General features: G+C 46.2%; 1 protein-coding gene across 1 annotated transcript in view; it reads left to right on the top strand.

Moving 5' to 3' along the window:
- LOC308578661 (FK506-binding protein 15-like) overlaps positions 1-18,720 on the top strand; it is a gene marked incomplete at its 3' end in the record, with an annotated part of 88,128 nt that overhangs the window by 33,114 nt on the left and 36,294 nt on the right. Inside the window, exons 17-18 of the mRNA XM_081179140.1 lie at positions 8,970-9,141; positions 10,269-10,405. Of these exons, the coding sequence (XP_081035266.1) occupies positions 8,970-9,141; positions 10,269-10,405 (309 nt within the window). The remainder of the gene's footprint in view (positions 1-8,969; positions 9,142-10,268; positions 10,406-18,720) is intronic.

Here is an 18,720-nt window from a genome sequence, read left to right as displayed (position 1 = left end):
TTCAGCAATTAGATTTGGGAAACAGGAAATTATATTTTAAGTAAGAAAAGGTAAAAATCTAAGGTAATACTATGTTTAATTTAAGATATAAGTAACTGATGAAAAGTATGTTAAATTTAGAGGTATAGTATTTGAAAAGTACAAAATAAGGTACGAAACAAGGTAATAATTTGCTGATATCTTTATTATAAAGAATGCAGGGTAAGGGAGATGCGAGGAAGTCCAGTTAGTTATATAAAAAATGTGTTGAATGGTTGGTTTTCTTTTCTTCTTTTTCTTCTTTTCTTTTTCTTGTTCTTTTACTTTTTTCTTCAGTGTATGTTTCTAACTTTGTATTTGAAAACTTAATAAAATATTTATAAAAAAAAGAGAGAGAAAATCCTTTCGCTTTTCTGGGGCGCAGGGAAGTCTCAGAGCTGGAGGTTGGGGAAGGGACCCCCTTTGCTCTGCCCTCTTCTCCCGTCTTAGATTCGCATGGGGGTCCCCGCCCGAGCTTGCCTGGCCACCGGGCCACACAAGGGCCGCGCTCTACGCGGCGTACCTTGCTAGCCGCGCAGCTGTCCTCCGTGGCTGCGGAGCGGCCCTGCGCCGGTGCCCAGCCCCTCTGGGTGCCCGCTGCGCTGCCAATGACAAGCGGCGACGTCGCGGGCGGGGAAGGCGTCGCTTTCTTTCCCGATCCTTCATCCTCCCAGTCTTCCAGCCCTTTTTTGGGTTGGAAGCTCGTCTCGTTCGCCCTTCCCCTTTCTTCACCCTGCGCGCAATTTTCCTCCCTCGTCTCCCTCCCCATTTCTCCTTCCTTCCTTCCTTCCTGACTGGCTGGCTGGCTTGGGCTTGGGCTTCGGCTCGGGCTCGGGCAGCCACAGCGTTGGCGGTGTTGGCGATCGGCGGCGCGGGGAGATGGCCCTCCCGGGGGAGCTGGCACTGCTCAATGGGGTTGCCAAGGAGACAGGCCGGCCACCCCCCTCCCCCGGCCCGGCGCCCCCCGCCGCGCCAGTGCCCTATAAAAGCCGCGGACGCGCCAAGCGTCGACAGGCAGAGCCAGCGCGGCGGCGGCGCTCTGCTGGAGGGGCGCTCGAGATTATTGGGGGGCTGAGCCCCCCCAAACGAATTATTGAGGGGGCTCGGGCCCCCTCAAGCCCCATGGAGTCGGCGCCTATGGCTTCATCTGCCATTCTTCCCTGGTGGGTAGATCTTGTGTCTTCCAGTGCTTTGCAATAAGTATTCTTGCTGCTGTTGTAGCATACATAAAGAAAGTTCTATCCTTCTTTGGCACCAATTGGCAAACCATGCCCAGGAGAAAGGCCTCTGGTTTCTTCAGAAAGGTATATTTAAATACCTTTTTCATTTCATTATAGATCATCTCCCAGAAAGCCTTAATCCTTGGGCATGTCCACCAAAGGTGAAAGAATGTACCTTCAATTTCTTTACATTTCCAAAATTTATTATTGGGCAAATGATAGATTTTTGCAAGCTTGACTCGTGTCATGTACCACCTGTATATCATTTTCATAATATTCTCTCTTAAGGCATTACATGCCGTAAACTTCATACCTGTGGTCCATAACTGTTCCCAGTCAGCCATCATTATGTTATGTCCAACATCTTGTGCCCATTTAATCATAGCAGATTTCACCGTTTCATCCTGAGTATTCCATTTCAACAGCAAGTTACACATCTTTGACAAAATCTTGGTTTTGGGTTCTAACAGTTCTGTTTCCAATTTTGATTTTTCCACCTGGAAGCCAATTTTCTTGTCCAAATTGTATGCCTCCATTATCTGATAATAATGAAGCCAATCTCGCACTTTATTTTTTAGTTTTTCAAAACTCTGCAATTTCAATCTGTCTCCCTCTTGTTCCCAAATTTCCCAATATTTTGGCCATTTGGCCTCCATATTGAGCTTTTTCTGCGCCTTCGCTTCCATCGGTGACAACCACCTTGGGGTTTTATTTTCAAGTAGGTCCTTGTATCTTATCCAGACATTAAACAATGCTTTCCTGACAATATGATTTTTAAATGCTTTATGTGCTTTGACCTTATCATACCATAAATATGCATGCCATCCAAATACATTATTAAAGCCTTCTAAATACAAAATGTCTGTGTTTTCAAGAAGCAGCCATTCTTTCAGCCAGCAAAAAGCTGCTGATTCATAATAAAGTTTAAGGTCTGGCAGGGCAAATCCACCTCTTTCATTTGCATCCGTTAGTATTTTAAATTTTATTCTAGGCTTCTTGCCCTGCCAGACAAATCTAGAAATATCTCTCTGCCACTTCTTGAAGCAATCCATTTTATCCAAAATTTGCAATGTTTGAAACAGAAATAACATTCTAGGCCATACATTCATTTTTATCGCAGCAATACGGCCTAGCAGTGAAAGCTTCAAATTTGACCAGATTTCTAGATCTTTTTTCACTTCAGTCCAGCATTTTTCATAATTGTCTTTAAATAAATTCCCATTTTTAGCTGTCATGATAATCCCCAGGTATTTCACTTTCTTAACCACTGTTAAACCTGTCTCATTCTGAAACCTCTCTCTCTCAATCTCTGTTAAATTTTTCTCTAAGACCTTTGTTTTTAACTTATTTAGTTTAAATCCTGCAACCTGACCAAATTCTTGAATCAGTTCCAAAACTCTTTTAGTACTAGATTCTGGCTCCTATAACGTCAATACTAAGTCATCTGCAAATGCTCTCAATTTGTACTGTTTGGCTCCGACTTGTATACCTTTAACCAATTGGTCCCTTCTAATCATATTCAACAGGACCTCCAGGACTGATATAAAAAGCAGTGGGGAGATTGGGCAACCTTGTCATGTCCCTTTTTCTATCTTAAATTCCTCTGTCACCACGTTATTCACAATTAATTTAGCCTTTTGTTCTGAATAAATTGCACTTATACCATTTCCAAAGCCTTGACCTACCCCCATCCCCTGTAGATTCTTCTTCATAAAACTCCAAGAAATGTTGTCAAAAGCTTTCTCCGTGTCCACAAATATCAAAACTGCCTTGGTATTAATATTCACTTGTAATTTTTCTAAAATATTGATTATGTTTCTCATATTATCAGACAAGTGTCTACCCGGGAGAAAGCCTGCTTGATCTTTATGAATCTCTTCCATTAACACTTTTTTTAGTCTTTTAGCCAGAATGTCTGCAAAGATTTTATAATCCACATTAAGCAGTGATATGGGGCGGTAGTTCTTAAGCTGCGTCTTTTCAGTCTCTGTTTTTGGTATAAGTGTAATATATGCTTCTTTCCACGACTCTGGTGCCCTTTTCCCATCCATTATTTCATTACAGACTTCCTTTAAAGGTTGTACTAACCATTCTCTTAAAGATCTGTAGTATCTAGAAGTCAGTCCATCCGGTCCTGGAGATTTACCTAATTGCATATTCTGAATGGCACCTTCTACCTCCTGTTCAGTTATTTTATAGTTCAGCATTAATTTATTTTCTTGAGAGATTTTTTGTAATCCATTTATTTTCAAAAATCGGTCTACATCAATTTCTTTCTGTGGCCTTTGTGTATATAGTTGTTTAAAATACCTCTGCAAACAGCTTCTAATCTCAACTGGGTTCTGTATGTTCTTTCCTTCCACTTCTAAATTTATAATAGCATTTAGTTTTTGTCTTTTTTATTTGCCAAGCCAACAATTTCCCACATTTATTAGCCGACTCAAAGGTCTTTTGTCTCATTTGTTTAATTTTCCATTCTATCTCCTGATTCATCATTTTCATGTATTGTACTTGATATAACTTTATTTCTCTCAAGATCTCTTGCGACTTTGGTTTTGCTCTCAATTTCTTTTCACTTTCCTTTATTTTCTCCAATATTTTATCCTTCTTCTCATTTTGAATTCTCTTCTTTATTGCATTCTGTTGTATCAAGAACCCTCTCATAACAGCTTTGCTTGCATCCCAGATTACTCTTTTTTCAACATTAGTGTTCATATTTGTCTCGAAATAGTCTCTCAAGGTTTTTTGGGCCTTCTTAGTCACTTCTTCATCTCTAAATAAGGTGTCATTCATCCTCCATCTGAAGGAGCCAGTTGGTGTTAGTTTCATCTCCATCTTCACAGCATTATGGTCGGAGCAGGTTTTTGGGCAAATTTCCACTTTTCTTGTCTTTGGTGCCATTCCTCTAGTGACCCATATTTGGTCAATTCTTGTCCCTGTCATTTTGGCTTCAGAGAAGAAGGTTCCCTCTCTAGCCAAGGGATTCTTTGTTCTCCAGATATCAGCTAAGTCCAAGTTGTCTGTCATCTCAAAAAAGGTTTTTGGTAGTCTGCCATCCTTAGTGACTACCTGTCTTTGTGCCTTGTCCATATGTGTAGATACTACTCCATTCATATCTCCCATCAAAATCACATTATAATCCAAATAGTCCATCAAGGTCTCATGCAACTTTTTAAAGAATTCAGATTTCCCCTCATTTGGTGCGTAAACTCCTACTATTAAGAATTTCTCTCCTTGTATTTGAATTTCAATTGCCACAAATCTTCCTTGGTCATCCTTAAAGATAAATTTCGGTGATAGTCTCTCCTTTGCATAAATCACTACTCCTCTTTTTTTAACTTTATCCAATGAGATAAATTCCTGGCCCAGTCTTTTATTAATCAATACTTTTCTATGTAGCCTTATCACATGTGTTTCCTGTAGAAAAATCAAGTCCAATTGTTCCTTTTTTAATAAATGAAACACACTTTTCCTTTTCTGGGGGGAGTTGAGACCATTACAATTCCAGCTTAATAGTTGCATAGCCATGATGTAGTTACTTTACTTTTCCTCCAACTGCACCAAGTGCCTGTTCCTGCTCTATCGGTGGTATCACCTTCTCTGGCAGTCTTTTAATCCAAAAGGTAATTTTGCTATGTCTAATATTCCTCTTTCTAGTGCTCTTAACTCTTCTCCAGATTCTTTCTGCAGGTCTTCTCCGTGGTCTTTCAAAAATCTTTCTTTGTCGTCCACTGATCTTATATTTACCTTTCTTCCTTTGAAGCTAAAAAATAGGCCTTGGGGAAATTCCCACCTAAAGATGATTCTGTTGCTTCTCAACAGGGCAACCAAATCTCCATAATTGGACCTAAGGTCCAAAAGATATTTCAGAATGTCTTTAAATATCTCCACTTTTGACTGGTGTATTTCCAAAGTCTTCTGGAAGTGCAGACTCAAGATTTTGTCTCTCTCCTCTTTTGTTCGGAGGGTGATCAAACAGTCTCTCACCCTGTTCTTCTTCCCTCCTCTTCCCAGCCTGAAAGCACTCACTATCTTGAAATCTTCCTTCTCCAAATCTGGGTTCCAAAAGTCTGCAAATTCCTGCATAAGAAAGTCAGTCTTTCTCAAGTTCAGGTACGGCCCTGATCCTCAAATTTGTTTGTTTCTCCTTCAATTCAGCCATAGACAATATCGACCTGTGGCCTTCAAGTTGCTTATGTATCGGTGGTATCTTCTTTTCTGCAGAAACTGCTATTTCCTTTTTTTTAAATAGATATTTATTGAGGTTTTAGAAATTATATAAAGAAAACAAAAAAAACACAGACAAAAAAACAAGTATAATTTCGATCCCTTATTTTCTTATACCTAACTTCGCTGACCTCCTCCTACCTCCCCTTTCTGTATTCCAATTTCAAATTTTTTATTCAGCAAGTCCTCTCCCTTAATTTCATTTAGTTTTTTAACCTTTCTTTTCTTTTAACTTAAACATTACTGTTGTAAACCACTTAGCTTCTAAACCATCATCATTCTAACATTCATTAATTTTACAGTGTTTCTCAGCCCTTCCTTCAATTTGTTTTTGATAACCTTATTTTCATTTAGTTTGGTTCATTTAAGAAAATAGGAAGAAAAAGAAGAAGATCCAATTTTACCTTGTCCAAACTTAAGCATCAAACTTATACATCAGTTCTTATTCTTAAAACATTTTTTCTAAGGTCGACCAAAATTCCCTTCCACGAATTTCCCAATTTACATAACAATAACAAACAAAAAAATAAAAAGAAAAATGAAATACATTATAGTTATGAACCCTTTGGATTCCCAAACTCCACCCCCCCTTTCCTGGTTTCAGCCCCCAACAATGTCCATCAGTCTTAATCTACTATCAGCCTGGAGATCTCACGTCCGAGGCTCTTGATAGTCTCTCAGTTCCTCTCTGTCGGTCTTTTTGATGGACCTTGATATTAAACACCAAATCTTGGAGAAACTCCAGCCCAACAGTGTCCATATTTTTTCCAGCTAGGCCTCCATACTTAAAAGTAGAGCCTATGGGGTGTTCCATTTCTTGTTTCTTGCTCCTTTCCAGTTCAAAAATCCCCAAAGCTCTAACCTCCACCTTAATCACATTTGTAATCCTTAGGTCTTCTGATCTCCACATAAGAAGATCTCTCCATTTCTCGATCTCGCAATTCAGGCCGGGCTTTCCACATCAGATTTTTATTTTCCTTTATTGCCATCATGCTTGGCCTCAAAGTAGAACTCTCTTTTAACATCTGCACGCCAGCTCCTCCTTCCTTTTCTTCAAGGGCAACATATGTCTCCTTCTCCATATTATCAAGATTCTCGGATTTCTCTATTCGTCCAGTTAAATAAGCTCCTTGTTTCCAATCCTTATCCAATCCAAGAATGTTATTTACTGTTAAGTCCAGAGTTGAAACATTTGTAGCCATAACATCAAATTGGCCTTGTAACTTTCCCAAGAGAACAAATGCTCTGTCTAATTCAGCCTGGATTTTCTCTCCTCCAGCCATTTCTGTAATGTCACTAAGTCCCTCTAGGGGGATTTTAGTTCCTTAATATTCTTTTCAGCATGAGTCCAGAAATCCAGTTATTTTGTAACAGCCCTTCCTCATTGTCAACAAATTGTAACCAGTGTAACCGGCAGAAGCAACAAATACAGGGTTCTCTTTTTCCGTCTTGACAGCTGACTTGACAGCTGTCAAGCTCTTCAATACTTCATCAACAGGCTCTCTCACGGGGCGATCCCGGGCCCGGGGGGGTGGAACTTCAGCTCTCTAAAACAGTTCTTAATCCTCCAGTAAAAACTTGTAATATCAAATCGTGAAATTAAAATCTTTTGCGAAAAAGAAAGAAGAAATTCTCTCGACCTTAGCTAGCAGGTCCTTTGCTTTATATTGTTTACAAAGAGGGGGGGCAGACTTCCTTTTTAACCCTTCCCCGCTCGTTCCTGATTCCAATAATTTTTTCTTTAAAGTTCCAATTTCCGTATTACTCACGGGTTGATGTTTTAAAGTCCGAATGTCCCAAGGAAAAAGTTGGCGCTCTCCGATAATGGCTTGCGGCTTCACTCTGCAGATGAGGGAGTACTCTCAGCACCGCGCCACACCCCGTCCCCGTTCCGAAGCCCTTAGAAGGGCTCCTTCATGGATTGGGGGGCGTAAATGGTGCCCGCTGAGTCACTACGCTCACAGGCTTCTGGGCCTGTGATTTTAAGGGTCCCTGCGTCGCCGCCGCGGCAAGACCCAGCTCTGCAGAGCCGATTCCCTCCGGAGCTCGGAGGGAATCCGCCATTAAACGATGGTGTCAACCCGGAAGTCCTGAAACTGCTATTTCCTTTGCTTCTTCAGCTGTCTTTCAGGTCAAAGTAGATTCCTGTAGCAGTTTCTCAATAGTTTCTGTATTAGTATTTACCTTCTGTCCCAAATTGTTGATACTTGTAGTATTTTGGTCAATTTTGATTGATGCTTCAGCTACTTGTTTACTTAGCTTTTCCAGAGATTCATTAATTTTGCCTAATGTTTGAGCTAAAACATCTTTGGGAGTCATTTCTTTAGGTTTAGGTTGTACAAATGCAGCCCCTGATGATACAGAGGGGCCAGATGTTGAAGCTCTTCGCTGAAGCCCAGCGTCTGGGCGAAAAGATCTACCAGACCTCGTTGTTTTTTCCTGAGGCAAATCTGTCTTTTCTTTTCCATCTGCCATAACACTCTAGCTAAAGCCCAAGGTCTGTCCCACAGCCAGAATTTGTTTTGAAGTGGAAAATTCCCCTGGCCCAGTTGTTATTGTAACAATTTCAAACTTCCTCTAGGGGGACACAGTAGCAGTCAAAAGTTGTTGCCTTAAAATAAATAAACTTTTTTTTAATCCCCCAATTCACAAAATAGACAAGTTTCAATTTCAGTTATTTTCCAGTTACTTTAGAACCAGGAGAAGCCAGCCAGAAACATTGTATCTCACTTACAGAGTTAGCTGTCAAAAAGTACTCTATTCACTAACAGTGCATTTCACAGTACGGCATTCTTGTTGTCCAATGGCAGCCCGCGGTGGATTTTAGCTTCCTTTTCTCTCTTTCTGCAGGGAAATACAGTTCACACCTTTCCCCCTCCTCTCCTGCAGCCAAGGGGGGAGATCGCTTGTTTTGATGTTAGAATTATAGTTCTTTTCAAGTGTCTTTCAAGGTTTTAGCTTACAAGTTCATTGCTTTGCTCTATTTACAAAGAACGGAAGGCAGACTTCCTGTTTATGCCTCCCTGCTTCGGTATCAAATTACGTCTTTGTTCTCCTTTATTTCCAAAATTTGTTTCCTTTATTTGTTCTCCTTTATTTCCCAAATTAACCTACTCACGAGTAGTTGTTTTTGTAGCCAGATTGTCACAGGAAAAAGGTAGTGCTCTCCGGTAACGGCTGTGCGGCTTTGCTCCACGGAAGAAGCAGTTGACTCTCAGCGCCACGCCACTTCCCCGCTTCACTCCAGAGCCCGTAATTGGACTCCTTTGCAGATTGGGGGGGCGCAAAAGGTGCCTGCCGAGTCCCACGGTCACAGGCTTCACCCGCCTGCGATTTTTTCAAGGGTCCCCGCTTCGCCGTAGCGGAACAGACCCGATTCGCGTAGAGCCAGTCCCTCCGGATCAGTGAGAGTCCGCCATTACCGATGGCGCCACCCCGGAAGTCCAACCGTGGGCACTCCTTCCCCATATGTTCTCCTGTCTCTTCTGCTCCTTTGCATTGCAGGTCAGGATCAGCAAGAAGCTAGCGGAAGCCATGGCGCAGATCACCCAGCTCCAGCTGGAGTTGACCCGTCATCAGAAGCAGGAGATAGATCTCCACTCCCAACTGAATGAAGCCCTGACAGAGTTGGAGAGGCAGAAAGCCCAGGTCAGCCGACTCTGTGCACAGCTGGCAGGTAATGGAAGCTGAGAGGAGGTGCTGAAAAGGCAGAAGAGCACTATCCAAGCACATGCAGAGTAGTTTTATCATCCTAGGAAATTTTTAGCTTGCGGGTAGGGAGCCTGTGGCCCTCCAAGTATTACTGGCCTTCACCTCTCATGAGCCCCAGCAAGCGTAGCCAGGGATGATGGGGTTGGAGTCCAGCAATCTCTGGAGGTCCTGCTCCTTAGGGCCTCCTGCAGTGTAGCTGTTAAAAACTCAGACACACAATCTCCAAAAAGACTCTTGACTTTAATTCCATCTGTTTAAAAAAGGCAAGCTTCTGATCTCTACAAACTTGATTGATTATATTTCTATGCTGCTTTTTGTTGAAATGAATCTCCAGCTTACAAACAATAACATAATGTAACATAATAGAAAATGGGTTTGTGCAGATTCTGCACCTTCCTTGCCCTGCATGCAAGAGCAGAACAGTGTAAGAGTGAGAAGAAACATGTGATATGTCTTTAAAGTTACACGGAGGCCCCATCCACACTATACAGCATTATCATGCCACTGCAGTCAGGCATGGCTTTCTCCCAAGGAATCCTGGGAAGTGTGATTTTTTCCCCAGCTGCCAATACAGTGGTACCTCGAGTTACAGACGCTTCAGGTTACACATGCTTCAGATTACGGACTCCACTAACCCAGAAATAGTACCTCGGGTTAAGAATTTTGTTTCAGGATGAGACAGAAATTGTGCTCCGGTGGCGTGGCAGCAGCAGCAACAGCGGGAGGACCCATTAGGTAAAGTGGTACCTTAGATTAAGAACAGTTTCAGGTTAAGAACGGACCTCCAGAACGAAGTAAGTACTTAACCTGAGGTACCACTGTAGTTGTATAGAAGTGGAGAGCCCTGCTTAAGCAGCCATTTCCAGCATAGTTTAACAGTCTGGGAATTGTAGTTGGGGGTGATGGCAGACTGGGGTTTCCCACCACCTCTCAGCTCCCTTAACAGAATGTTCTCAGTTCATAGAATGTTTTGTGGGAAGCTGTGAGTGTTTAAAGCATGTAGTGCAGATGGCGCTGTACTTAGGCTTAGCTACAGCAGTGGATGGAAACAAGGACATGCATTGTAACTGGCTCTGTGGCCCACCTCCACAGAACTTCAGAAATCGTCTGACGACATGAAAAGCAGATACCAGGAGGAGAAGCTGAGTGGGAAGAAGTTGGATGAGAAGGTGGCAGCCCTGGAAGAGGAGCTGGCTGATCTCCGCGTTAAGAAGGAGAATCTGGAGAAGGTAGTGCCCAGGGGTGGCAAAAGTCATCACCCGAGGCCAGAAGTGGCTCCCTGGAAAACTCTTTCTGACCCTTAGGATTCTCCCAGTGCCACCCCTCCCCCCAGCTTTGCACCCTTGACTGTTTTTTGCCTCCCTGGAAGATGCCCTTGAACCCTGATCATGCGTCTTCTTTCATTCTTAAAGGGAGGATTGAAAGGGACAAGTGGGGAAATTAACGTATGTTGCTCCACTACCATCATCCCTCTTATATCATCTGGGTTATGACACTGCCCTTGAATCCTTGAGGCAAAGGCTTTGGGACATCTCACATAGGGACCTGCGATCCCGATCTTATGTAATTTGTAGCCTGGTCGCAGCTGGAATCCAATGCGGGTATGACTATCAAATATCGTCATACCTTAGGAATTTGTCTGTACCTACCTATCGGCATTTATTTACCAAAGCCAGACTAAATATATTTCCCTTGGAAGTTCTAAATGACAGGCTGAGAGGCATCCTCTATCAGAATAGGTTTTGTTTATGTTCTGCAGACATCGGTTGCATGAACACGCAAGGGACCAACTGATGAATCCCCTACTGGCAAATTTTCCAGGAAAATCTGAATCCTCCCATATTAAATACCTTTTGGATGACAGGTCAAATGATATTACACTGGCCGTGGCAAAGTTTCTTTCGGAGGTTGTAAGAAACAAAGATCATTATGCCCTAGATAAAACAAATGACTGCCTTGGTTTCTTCCATCTGTCTGTCTGGTTGTTTTAACTGTATCTAGTTTAGAAATTGTTTTGTGGATCTTTGGACCACAATAAAGGATAGATAGATAGATGATAGATAGAGATAGATAGATAGATGATAGATAGATAGATAGATGATAGATAGATAGATAGATAGATAGATAGATAGATAGATAGATGATAGATAGATAGATATCATTATGACACCACAGTCTACACTGTGCCTCATTTCCAAAGAAACACAGACTAAGTGCCTAGACCCCTGGAGATTGGGGTGGCATTTAGCCCCATATTACTAATCATGGGAGCAGCAAAGAGGGTGAAGCCCAGCTCTCTAGAAATAACAGGTTGTATCTAAGGTACTACAAAGTGAAAGTCACTTAGCTGTGCCTGTGTGGCTGAGTAGGGATTCAAACCCTGGTCTCCTGAGTCCTGGTTAGAGACCAACCATTACACAGTACTTTCATCAGGGGCTGCAGTCGTTTTTGTGGCAAATAATCCCCCCTCCCCTCTACTTGTTCCAGACAAGAATTCTGCAGCTGCTGGAGAGTCAGGAGGAGCAAAGGGGGAGCAGCAGCACCGAGGAGGAAGGACCTGCGGGAAGGAAGCAGCCAAGTGCCGTACCCCTTTATGGGGATCCCCACAGCAACTCTCTCCTAGAACCAGCACCAGTGGCATCCCCCGCTCCTTTGGCTAATCTGAAGGAAAGCTCAAGCAGTCCTCCATCCACCGCTCTCGAAGGAGCCCAAGACAGTCTGCTTTTTGCAGCTCCTGAGGCTCATTCTTCGGAAGCACCGGTTGAAGAAACACGTGCAGCCTCTGCTTAAACTGCAAGGCCGCCTCTCAGGCTCTCCGCCAGAATTGAGAAGGAGAGGCCAAGCACTCAGGGTGAAATGGACACAATAGAAATAATTTTGAAATAATTTCTTTTTTTTTTTTTTACTTGCATTTTCATTCTTTGGGTCTTTGGCTAATGTTTTCTCATTTGCTTCTATTTCCTTTCTAATTTGATCGAATTTTTCCTCTCTAATTCTTTTTTGTATCGCATCATGTTGTATATAAAAGCCTCTTATGAAAGGTTTGCTTGCATCCCATATCACTCTGATGTATGTTTCTTGTGCCATGTTTATTTGAAAAAATTCCTTCAGAAGTTCTTGTGCTTTGTTCATTATCTTTTCATTGTTTAAGATTTTTTCATTCATTCTCCATCTTCGGTTACGAATTGGATCTGTGCTGGAGCCTGGCCACATCCCAAAAACCTTTGAAACTGGAGATGCCCTTCTGTGCATGCGCACAGCTCGATTGAGCACTTCTGTGCATGACCACGCAGTGAAACCCGGAAGTATACACTTCCAGGTTTGCAACCCAAGTATTACATTACCCAAAGGTAACATAACCTAAGGGTCAACTGTATTTTTCTGTTGTTTCTTAACTCCATCATAATTGAATTATGGTCTGTTATTGATTTAGGTTGTATTTCTACCTTTTTGATTTTCCAAATTAAATTGTTTGATATCCAAATTCCAGCTATTCTTCCTGCCTATTGCTTGGCCTCAGAATAATTAGTGTATTATTTTTTCATTTGGGTATCTATGTCTCCATGCGTTTTTTAAATTTAAATTTTCTGCCATTTGAAAAAATGAATATGGTAATCTCCCTTCTTTTGATTTTTCCCCTCTCTCTGTTCTAATTCTATTGAGGTAATGCCTGAGAACCTGAGATCCAGGCATACCCCTGTCACGTAAATATAGTCTTTCACACTTACTCCCATCTCAGTACAAAGGAAAGTATTTACAGCTCCTTGGTCCCTGAGTCAAATCAAATACACCCCTCTGTCTTGTCTGGCTTCATCCCACTATAGGATGGATAGGCATTGTGACTGAGGTGGTTGGATATCACTGGCCATGACTCCTTGGGAAGGCCCTGCAGATGTGTCTGTACATCTCGGGGATTATGGTGGGCTCACTCACCCCTCCCCTTATACCTCACTTCCCTGGGTCCTAAATGCCATTGGAACGGAGATGATTGATACAATGAGTGATTTCCGATGAATTTCTAAAGTTTTCCCATTGAGCCAGTGCATAAATACATTTATCAGTGAATCGCTCCCAACCCCTTCTTTCCTGCTCTCAAGAGCTGGGACTCATGATTTTACAGCTTTTAATTGGAATTATATATTGACAAGACACTGGCTTTTTTGCCATCTATTAATTCCAACTCTGGGGAGTCCAACTCTCCCTCCCACCCTACCCCCAACACTTTTTCTATGTCATGCTGGAGGAATATGTTGACCTGACTGATATTTTGGGAAATGGTTTGCCCATTTACCCTCTATACAATTGGAGAACTCTCCATTTATAATACTAAACTTGGCATGAGGGTTCCCAGGGTGGGGCAGCAGACCTTATTGCTGTTTGTATGTTGGGTGCCATTTTGAATCAAGATGGCAGACTGAAATTTCAGTTTGGCAAGACTTTGCCCGTTTTGTGGCACATGGTAAACCACAAGTAGAGATATGATCGCGAGATTCAGCTCAGGAGTGCTCAAGGTGTGTGTGTGGGGGGGTCTTCATTGATGTTTGGATTTTGGGTGCCATTGTGAATCCTGGACAGTACCTGTGTGTGTGTTATTAGTGTGGGGGGTGTTAGAGGAGAGGTAGTACCTTTGGTGGAGGACACACCATGCTCCTTCGGTGGTAGTTTGTTCTCAGCGAGCCAGCCAGCAAGAAATCATACGTAGTGTTAAGTAGTGGGTTGACATAGCAGCCGGCACAGCGATTTCTTCAAGTAGCTCTTTATTAAGGTAAGCTGGAATAGAACTGACAGCGAACAGCTCAGCCGGCCTGTATTTATAGGCAGCCGGCTGTCAACATTGTAACCACAACAGCCCAGAGTTCCCGCCTAAAATAACTGCCGCGGACCTGAGTGAAAACTATCTACAGACCTGAGTGAAAACTATATACAGTATCCCCCTGTTGGCCCAGGGTGAAACTACACTACATAACACCCCTCCCCACCGAGATAAGGCGTTAGTTACAATCGTAATGGTTTCCTTATATACAGCACTACGCGTAATGGTTCAATTAGGCACAAAAGCATATCGGTTACATTTCCCATACTTAGACCAACAGTGATACCTGTCCAACAACATAGTCCTTTAAATAAGTTGGGCGCTTGGAAACTCTGCCAGACCGCTGGGGACTGGTAGCCAAGTCCGGAGGGCCACACAGTTCTCGCTGCGGCTGTGGTGCGACCCTAGGTGGCGTTGGAACCAACTCCCCTGGATCCGCTGCTGTGGGTGGAGCCTCCGCAAGTGGAGTGGTCTGAGTCTGTTCTGAAACGGCTTGGTTCAGCTCCCCGCTGGCAGTTTGCGAGGGAGGTGTAGGTGGGGCCTCGCCATCTGTACGTGTCTCTTCTGGAGCCGCAAGCGCAGTTGGGGGCACCTCGGTAGTGTCCAAGTCGCCAACCCTGCGCCTAAGCTGGTCTATGTGCCGTCGCCACAAACGTCCGTCTTCGAGTGCCACCTGGTACGAGCGAGGTCCAGTGACTCCCACTACTGTGGCTGGCACCCAAGGGATGTCCCCCACATAGTTCCGGGCAAAGACCTGGTTTCCTGGGACAAATGACCGTGGTGCGTTGGCACAGCCTGGGGGTTCAGCCACGGCAAAGTCTGGGTGTAGCCGGTCGAGCGGTGACCTGAGGCGGCGGCCCATAAGCAGTTCAGCAGGACTCCTCCCTGTGGCCGCATGAGGGGTGATGTGTTGCACGAACAAGTATTCGGCGACCCGCTCATGCCAGTCTCCCCGGTCCAGGCGCGCCAGTGCCTCTTTTGTCGAGCGCACCATTCTTTCCGCTTGCCCGTTGCTGGATGGATGAAAAGGTGCCGTTAGGGCATGGCGGATGCCCAGTCCCAAAAGATACCGCTCAAACGTGCCTGACGTGAACTGCGGTCCGTTGTCAGAGACAAGGACATCAGGACACCCATGCGTTGCAAACAGGCCTCGCAGCACCCGGATGACAGCTTCGGTAGTGGTGGAGGGCATCAGGGCGACCTCCAGCCATTTGGAATAGGCGTCCACCACTACCATAAAGGTCCGGCCGTGAAAGGGGCCAGCCAGATCGATGTGCACCCTCGACCAGGGTGTCTTTGGCGTCTCCCAGGTGTGTCCCTTAGCTGCCAGTGGTGCAGGCCTCGACTCTTGGCACGCTTGACAGGCGGACACCCAGGCAGTGATGGCATCGTCCATATTAGGCCACCAGACGTAACACCAAGCCAACGCCTTCATTTTGACAATTCCTGGGTGGCCAATGTGCAGAGCCTCCAGGACGCGCTGACGGAGTCCCTGGGGAATCACGACGCGGTCTCCCCACAGCAGACAGCCGCAATGAGCTGAGAGTTCATGTTGTCTGGTTGCGAAGGGCTGGAACTCCGATGCAAAAGGCCCTTGTGGCCACCCCCTCCACACCCAGTTGAGCACCCGGCTGATGGTGCGATCCTGGGCAGACGCGGAGGCCACAGTGGCAGCCAATACAGGCACTGCCGGAAGATCCTCAATCAGAAGGAGCGATGAAGCTGGAGCCGGGTCTTCCACAAATGCTGGAAGAGGGCAACGGCTGAGGGCGTCGGCATGGCCCATCGATTTCCCCGGGCGATGGACGAGCCGGTAGTGGTAGGCAGCCAGGAAAACAGTCCATCGCAGCATGCGTGGTGAGAGGACCGGTGGAGTTGGACGATCACCGGCGAGGAGGCCCAGGAGTGGCTTGTGGTCAGTGATGAGGTCAAAAGTCCTGCCATAGAGGTATTCATGGAACCTCTTCACTCCAGCCACAAGTGCCAATGCCTCCTTGTCGAGCTGGCTGTAATTCCGTTCCGTCGGAGATAGTGTCCTGGAAAAGTAGGCGAGCGGTGCTTCTCTTCCATCTGGAAAACGGTGACTAAGGACAGCACCGATGCCAAAAGGTGAGGCGTCGCAGGCAAGGACCAGCGGCCTGGATTCACTGTACTGTACCAGCACACTGTCTGAAGAAAGGAGAGCCTTGACCGCGTTGAAGGCCGCCGTCTCTCGATGACCCCAGGCCCAAGGCGTCTTAGTGCTAAGGAGTCGGTGAAGAGGCTCAGCCACTGTGGCTTTGTGGGGCAGGAACATGTTATAAAAGTTCAGCAGCCCCAGGAATGCCTGCAACTCCGTTTTGTTCTTTGGGGTGGGGGCCTGCTGGATAGCGCGGATCTTGGATGTGGTTGGATGAAGGCCGGAGGCATCGATAAGATAGCCCAGGAACTCTACCTGTGGAACGGCAATCAGGCACTTCTCCCTTTTTACCTTGAGCCCGGCCTCCTGGAACCTGGTCAGCACGGCATGGAGGCGCTCGAACAGCTGCTGGTGTGAGTCTGCAGACACCAAGACGTCATCAAAATATGGTACCACGCCCGGAAGCCCTTGCAGGAGACGCTCCATAAGGCTTTGGAAGATGCCAGGAGCCACACTCACCCCGAACTGCAACCGGCGGCAACGGAATGCCCCCCGGTGGGTGACGATCGTCTGGGCTTCAGCAGTGGCATCATCGACTGGCAGTTGTTGATAGGCTTGGACAAGGTCCAGCTTAGCGAAGACCTTACCCTCACCCAGGGAATGCAGCAGGTGTTGGACAACAGGAACCAGATAAGCGTGCTGCTGAAGTGCCTTGTTGATCGTGCACTTGTAGTCAGCGCAGATTCTCACCGACCCATCTGGCTTGACAGGCGTGACGATGGGGGTTTCCCACTTTGCGTGGTCAACGGGCTCCAAAACTCCTTGGGCGATCAGTTTGTCCAGTTGTTCGTCCACCTTAGCCTTGAGAGCAAAGGGAACCCGGCGTGGCTTTAGCTTGATGGGGGCGACTTGTGGATCAAGGCTAAAGGAGATGGGCGTACCAGTATATTGTCCCAAGGTGCCGTCAAAAACCTCGGCAAAGTCTTTGACCAGACCCTCAGTCTCTGCGTTAGAGATGCAGTTGATGCCGGTGACTTCCAGGCCGAGGGCATCAAACCAGTCTAGCCCTAGGAGGCTTGGCCGCTGACCTTCGACCACCACCAACCGGAGCAGGCCCGAAAAATCCTTGAAGGCGATCCGGAACCGGCCAACGCCTACCACGGGAATGTCGTTTCCCTGGTAGTCTCTCAGGTGTACGCGGTGAGAGTCGAGTAGCCTTTTGGACACTCTGGGTACCAGTCTTTTGATGGTGCTCCATGACACGACGGACAGGGCAGACCCGGTGTCGATCTCCATGTCACATGGAGCTCCTTCAATGAGCACCGTGACGTTCAGCTTGCGTCGCGTAGGCGAGTCGGTTTGGCCAATCGTGGTTCCAGACGGGCAGCGGCAGTTGGTGAGAGCGAAACAACTTTCCTTGGCAGACTGGAGTGAAGACTTGAACTTGCGAGTCGATGAAGGGGGGGTGTCAGACGGAGCCGATCGGCAGACCTTAGCGATGTGGCCCCTTCTGGAACACCTCCTACAGATGGCGTCTCTGAATCGACACTTGGCACGGGAATGGTTGCCTCCGCAGCCAGCACATTCCGGTTGTCCCTTGGACTTCTGTTGGGACTTCCTGCGCTCCCGCTTTGTCTGGTGCACGTCATCGTCTTCACTGGAGGATGCCTCATCACTGCTGGCCTCTTCATGATGCACCGGAACTGGCTCCCTAGCAAGACGCGGGCTGCTGGACTTGCGGATCTCCTGGGCGGAGCGTTCAGCAGCTTCTGAGGCCACAGCCTCCTCAATGGCTTTCTGTAGCGTGAGGTCTGGCTTGGCTAGGAGACGCCGTTGCAGATGGATGTCCCGGACCCCGCAGACGATTCGATCCATCAGGGCATCGTCTAAGTCTCGGAACTCACAGTGCATTGCAGCCTGTCGCAGGGCGGTGGCGTAGTTGTTGATTGACTCCCCCTCTGCCTGGTTCCGGTGGTAGAACGCATGGCGGGCAGCAATCTTGGACGGCTTTGGTGCGTAGTGGTTGCGAAGCTTCTCTTGGATCGTGTCCCATGGTGTTGCCTGGACTGCTTCAGGCGCAACCAATGCTCGGGCCGTCTCAAACACCTCAGGCCCACAGAGGCTGAGGAATAGGCCCCGCTTCCGATCCATGGATACTGCTGTCAGCTCGTTGGCTTGGAGGTAGCAGTCGAACCGAGCGAGGTAGGAGTCCCATGACTCAGAGGCTGGCGCAAACGGCGGTAGAGGCACAAGTGAAGCCATGATTCCGATGCCGGCGTGAAGGGCGATGGATGGAACACAGTGCTCTAGCCAGAACAGTCAGCTCTGAATTGGTTCTGCCCAGTGATTTCGCTCAGTGATTTCGCTCAGTGATTTCGCTCTGTGATTCAGCTCAGTTCAGAGGCTGGCCGCATCTGGCTGTGCTCTGATGTCCATCTATCCCATCCTCGTCGCCAGTGTTAAGTAGTGGGTTGACATAGCAGCCGGCACAGCGATTTCTTCAAGTAGCTCTTTATTAAGGTAAGCTGGAATAGAACTGACAGCGAACAGCTCAGCCGGCCTGTATTTATAGGCAGCCGGCTGTCAACATTGTAACCACAACAGCCCAGAGT

Source organism: Podarcis bocagei, assembly GCF_964188305.1.
Source record: "Podarcis bocagei genome assembly, chromosome: Z".
In the NCBI taxonomy this organism is placed as follows: domain Eukaryota; kingdom Metazoa; phylum Chordata; class Lepidosauria; order Squamata; family Lacertidae; genus Podarcis; species Podarcis bocagei.
The sequence above is the reverse complement of the archived record's forward strand: the minus strand, read 5'-3'. Positions and strand labels throughout refer to the sequence as shown.